This window comes from Cebidichthys violaceus, unplaced genomic scaffold, assembly GCF_023349555.1.
Source record: "Cebidichthys violaceus isolate CVI_PGR_0920_01 unplaced genomic scaffold, fCebVio1.0.p SCAF_44, whole genome shotgun sequence".
Classification (NCBI taxonomy): domain Eukaryota; kingdom Metazoa; phylum Chordata; class Actinopteri; order Perciformes; family Stichaeidae; genus Cebidichthys; species Cebidichthys violaceus.
Window position 1 is genome coordinate 2,049,583 of NW_027176639.1, and position 6,054 is coordinate 2,055,636.

At 45.0% G+C, this 6,054-nt stretch overlaps 1 protein-coding gene across 2 annotated transcripts in view; it reads right to left on the reverse strand.

The window, feature by feature from the left end:
- gnav1 (guanine nucleotide binding protein (G protein) alpha v1) overlaps positions 1-4,974 on the reverse strand; it is a 21,948-nt gene extending 16,974 nt beyond the window's left edge. For both annotated transcript variants that reach the window (XM_068728950.1, XM_068728949.1), the window contains exons 1-2: positions 4,424-4,974; positions 4,091-4,182 (exon numbers count right to left, since the gene is read on the reverse strand). In XM_068728950.1, coding sequence (XP_068585051.1) covers positions 4,091-4,182; positions 4,424-4,556 — 225 coding nt within the window. In that variant the 5' untranslated portion in view covers positions 4,557-4,974. The remainder of the gene's footprint in view (positions 1-4,090; positions 4,183-4,423) is intronic.
- Between the last annotated feature and the right edge of the window lie 1,080 nt (positions 4,975-6,054).

Consider the following 6,054-nt stretch of genomic DNA (forward strand, 5'->3'; position numbering starts at 1 on the left):
GTGTGTGTGTGTGTGTGTGTGTGTGTGTGTGTGTGTGTGAGTCTCTCTCTCTGTGACTAACCGTACGTGAAGTAAACTGACCAACCAGCTTGTGCCGGCTGTTGCAACTAAACACACTTTCTGCCGGATGGCTACATTACCCTAAACACACACACACACACACACACACACACACACACACACACACACACACACACACACACACACACACACACAGCCTGGGGCCACAGGTCGGTTGCTCTATGGTAATCTGAATCCTCCACCTCACCTCTCTGGTGGACTAGAGGGTAAAAAGACCATCAGGGTCAGCAGAACCTTCTCTGCCGGCCTCGACACCGACACCGTCACAACGTTAGAGCTATTTCATCATTTCATTATGTTTAATAAATACACTACATGTATTCTAAATACTGTTCCTATAATGATCTTATTACTTCATTGCACAGCTACCGTCTTCCTCGGTTGCTCTGCTTCCAGCGCTGCTTGTTTTAAGTTGAGCTCTTATCCAGTCACAGTTCTCCTCTATGCTGTCTCTAGGTAGAACAGTTCATGTGTCTATGGTGTTGTTTTTATGATATGGTGAATATTGTTCCTCTGATGTGAATAACATTGAATGATGCTCTTCAGTGAGTGGATGAATGCGTGTTTAGCTGGAATGTGCAGAAGCCTGTTGAAACGTGTTATTTGGGTTTTATGTTATTCTACCTGCTTTGTTATATAAAAATATGTGAGCGGTTGTTGTGAGTTTGTTCTTGTCGTTGTTTTAATAACACTGATTTTGACTTCATGCATGGCTGTTAATGACGGAGCATCCCGCCATGCTGCGTCATAGTGAGGTTATCAGGAGGTTCAACTGTAGTAGGACTGAGCTGAAGGCCCAGGTATGAAACACACGGCCCGCCACTGGTTTACACCCGTGTGTGTGTGTGTGTGTGTGTGTGTGTGTGTGTGTGTGTGTGTGTGTGTGTGTGTGTGTGTGTATCAGTTTACAAGGAAGTACCACAGACAGAAATCTCTCACACCTTTCCAACCTTTGCTTCCTGCTGGCTATCAACACCAACACCGTTCAAAGCATTGTGGGAACTTCATGTTACACTGTGGAGACGTTACAGCAGCGTCGTCTCTAATCCATCCAGACACACTGAACTGTTGTTCAAACTCGCTGTTTGGATCGGCTCCCTGAACCCAAACACTAACAGTCATTAGCAGTTGTCTTGTGTCGGAGCAATTTACTACAAAAGCACAACAACAAAGAATGCAGCTGAACTGACGGAGGTCTGATATTTAATTATTAACCAAAGGCTGTTCTAACAATGTGTGACTAAGAATGTGAGTGTGTGTTTGTAGGTTAAAGCTCTATTGATCCCACAAACCAGAACCTCAGAACCGTTCAGGAGGAAGAGACCTGATTCATTGCAAACACCTGAATCAACGAGGAGGTTCTGAAAAATACAAATCAGTTCAGAAATGTTGTGCACTGCCACACACACACACACACACACACACACACACACACACACACACACACACACACACACACACACACACACACACACACACACACACACACACACACACACACACACACAGACACCACGGCCTCGGGCTGCAAATTAAGGAGGGATGAGACAAAGAGGAGCCAGCTCCCTGCCTGCCTGTCATGCTCCTAATGCAGCACAAACAGGGCCTCAGAAGACCAGACAGAGGGATAAAGAGACGGCTTTCTCACTGTGCCTTCAGGGCAGATATGGTAGAACAGACAGCGTGGAGCAGGATTACCTGTCCAGTTCAAGACAAGGTCCAGATGTTTACCACTGCATTGGTGGACACAAAGACACTTGTTCAAGATAGCAGGAAGGGCGTCAGAGGTGGAAACAAACACACATGTGGAATGATATGCACACAGGCTTGATAAAGAGTTTGTGTGTGTGTGTGTGTGTGTGTGTGTGTGTGTGTGTGTGTGTGTGTGTGTGTGTGTGTGTGTGTGTGGGATGGTCAGGAAAGGGCACGGCAGGTTTGTGAGTTTGTGTCATTTTTCTAAAACAAGGGCGTCACCTGAGAACAAAAGGCAAACCCAACTGACAGCCTGGAGAACAAAGAGAGGTGACTACTGTTATTTAACCGCGCTCACACGCGTGTGCACGCTGGAACATGTAACACGTCTCACATTGTTGTGGAAATGCAACAAAAGGAGGTTCTGAAACCATCACGCATAAAGATTCTTTCTTGATTATATTGTTTTGAATTAATGCAAGAAATAATTTGTGCTTTTTATCACTTTTCTGGACAACGAAAATGAGCAACAGCTCAAGTTTAGGGTTGGGGTGTCATTTAAAATGCACCGCTGTCAGAGGGACGGCTTCTTTCTTGTTTAGTTGAAATGTCTCGACATCTTCTGAATGGATCGTTATGGATTTGGTGCACATGCTCAGGTCCCTCCCAGGATGAATTGTAAGCGCCATCATCAGGTAAACACTGACATTTGTCCAAAACTGACATACCTTCCCATCAGCCTCAGCTGTACATTGTGGTTAGTGCTAACGTTAGCATGCTCACTAAGATGGTGAATAGAGTAAACCTTATACCTGCTTAACATCAGCATCCTAGCATTGTTATTGTGAGCACGTTAGCACGCTAATGTTAGCATTTGGCTTCTTTAGTGCAGCATCACAGAGCCACTAGCATCGCTGCAGACTCTCCGTCTTGTTTGATACTAGCAGCAACACAACTGAGTTTTGATACCAATAATAAAACTTAATAACATGTTTTTGTAGAGAACCTCTTTAAGCCCTCCTCAAACTGATAAAAGCATTAATGGAGCTCCTCAGGGGTTGGTTATCCTTCTTCATTCAACACGGCCCAACGAAAGCGGCCCAAAAGAAAGCATGGCGCTTGAGTCGACAGGAGGGAGCAGCAGACAAGGTGACGACTAGGAGACAGGAGAGGCAGCAGGAGGAGAGAGGAGAGCAGGAAGGGAGCTGGAGGCGTCTTTAATATCTCGGAATGCATTGAAACGTCCCAGCTGCCAGTACAAACACCTGGACCTTCACATGTCATACAAGTGTGTGTGTGTGTGTGTGTGTGTGTGTGTGTGTGTGTGTGTGCATGATCCTGACCATGAGCAACTGCTGTGTTTTGGACATAAGACGATCAACAACTGAACAGCAGTGTGAATTGTATTTAGGCGAGTTCAAACTCCACCATCTTCATCTGTGGAGCTTTCCTTCAGTCTGTTCTAACAGGGCTGTTGTTAGAGAGCAGCTATGCGTAGCATTCTGAAGACAGAGAGGCTCCTCCGTCATCACACACTCATTATGAACATGCATGACAGGAAGGGGGAGAGAAAGACGAAAAGATACAGGAGCAGTAAAGAGGAAAGAGGAGCGTAATGGACAGGGATGTGGACAAAGATAAGCCTTCAATGAAAACAAGCTGGGGTGGGTGTGTGTGTGTGTGTGTGTGTGTGTGTGTGTGTGTGTGTGTGTGTTGAACCGTTTCCATTCTCACAACCCCACAGAGGAATCTGGCTTCCAGTCGCTCGCACGCACGCACGCACGCACGCACGCACGCACGCACGCACGCACGCACGCACGCACACACACACACACACACACACACACACACACACACACACACACACACACACACACACACACACACACACACACACACACACAGAAGGAAGAGCCAAACCACTGCATACCACCTTGGGTCTGACCCCGTGTATCGTGAGAAACTAAAATCTCTGTTCACCTCCGTCACTGACTCCACATCTTTCAACTTTAACTCCACTCCTGTGATGCATTAAAGTACCCGCAGCATAAACCGAGCTCTCGGCTTCCCCTTAAGTGTGATTGTTGTCCAGCTCTGTTCTTCTGGAAACACCAGGCCCTCTGTGAGCTAACAGACTGTTATCTGCTGGAATAAAACACATCAGGCTGCGTGGACCAGTCTCCTCAATGTACGTGTGTGTGTGTGTGTGTGAGTGTACTTGTGTGTGTGTGTGTGTACGTACGTGTGTGTGTGTCTGTGTGTGTGTACGTGTGTGTGTGTCTGTGTGTGTGTGTACGTGTGTGTGTGTGTGTCCCACCTTGAAGCTGGTGAGCTCTTGCTTGGTGAATCCATGACTGTGAATGATCTTCATCTGTTTGACCAACGTGCTTTTGCCGCTCTCTGCTGCCCCTGGAGGAGGTTGTAAACAGCTGTTAAACTTTTTTAATGCAGTAGAGATAAATCATATGAAAGTTCAATCATTGAATCTACAATGGTTACATTAAACAGTGCATGTATTGAACTTGTTTGTTGTTCAATGTGGAATATAGATTCAGGTCTATGTATATATAATACATATCATATATTAGTAGTACGTAACAGTCCTCGGGACACCTCCACTGTGAGTTTACGGGTGTTCAGTCAGCCTCACCTAGCAGCAGTATTTTAACCACATTCATCTCCCGCTTGGCGGACTCGTACAGGTCTCTGTCTATCCTGGTGCTGTGTATCCTCGCCTTCTTCTCCTCCTCCTCTGGGACTTCGGTACCGAGGCACAGTCCCATCCTGAGCACTCATCTCCTCCCACGACCCGGCCTGAGAGGGAAACCGCAGAGGCAGGGAGTCCAGACTGGAGATCAAGCCCGACGTCTTCCTGTGAGCAGCATGCCTCGAGCTCTCCTCGAGCTCTCCTGGTCGCACGGTGAGGGTTCCTGTTACTCGAGAAACAGACACGTCAGGCCATCTCCGACACGGTCCTTCAGACTCCCGCAGTTTGGCCTCAACGCGTACGGACGCGTTAGATGTTACGCATCGCTCCAATTCTTTTCTTTTCCTTCTCAGTGGCAGAGTTTAGTGGTGTAACTTTTTCAGCCGTGAAAACACAACGTGTTGTCACTGTGAGCTCCTGCGGTTCAAACTCTGCCCTACCGCCTCGGCAGAGACCCGGGACGACCCTGAACGCGCCTCCCTCTGCAGCCCGCTGCTCACACGGACAAGTTTGTGGACTTCCTGGGAAGTGACGTCCCGGAGACAAACATGCTGAATCCGCAGTTTCACCTGTTTTAACTCATGAAGCTGCGAAGTAACTGAGTACATTTAGTAAAGTACTGTATTTACACTTTATCACCAGTTACTTTGTCTACATATTCTCTGGTTATATAATATAATATAATGCATCGTTATAGAATAAAGCCCCTGCAGTCACACACAGGTGTTTTCATTTATTGAGTCTGATGAGAGCAGCTCAAGTTACAGTTGTGATGATTTACAGTGTGTGGTGTCGAAAGGTGAAAAAAACGTTCTAACGTTCTAACAAATAGAGAGACAGATGGCAAGCAAGTCAGTAAAGTCTGTGTGCACGTGCACACACGCACGCACGCACGCACACACACACACACACACACACACACACACACACACACACACACACACACACTCTGGAGAAGAAGTTTCATCTACTATATCTACTATATCTACAGTAGATATAGTATTTATATCTAGTATATATCTACAGTAGATATAGTATTTATATATAGTGTATATATCTACAGTAGATATAGTATTTATATATCTACTATATCTACAGTAGATATAGTATTTATATCTAGTATATATCTACAGTAGATATAGTATTTATATATAGTGTATATCTACAGTAGATATAGTATTTATATATAGTGTATATATCTACTGTAGATATAGTATTTATATCTAGTATATATCTACAGTAGATATAGTATTTATAGTGTATATATCTACAGTATAGTATTTATATATAGTGTATATATCTACAGTAGATATAGTATTTATATCTAGTATATATCTACAGTAGATATAGTATTTATATATCTACTATATCTACAGTAGATATAGTATTTATATATAGTGTATATATCTACTGTAGATATAGTATTCAGTAAAAAGCAGAGCCAAGTAAGAATACCTGAGGAGAAGTTGGACCTGTGGAGAGGAGACGTTGATGCTTCAGCGTCTGTGGTTCTGCCCTCGGCTGAGTGAACGGATCCTTCCTGCTGGAGCTCCTGTGGCTCTCGGGCCGGAGGA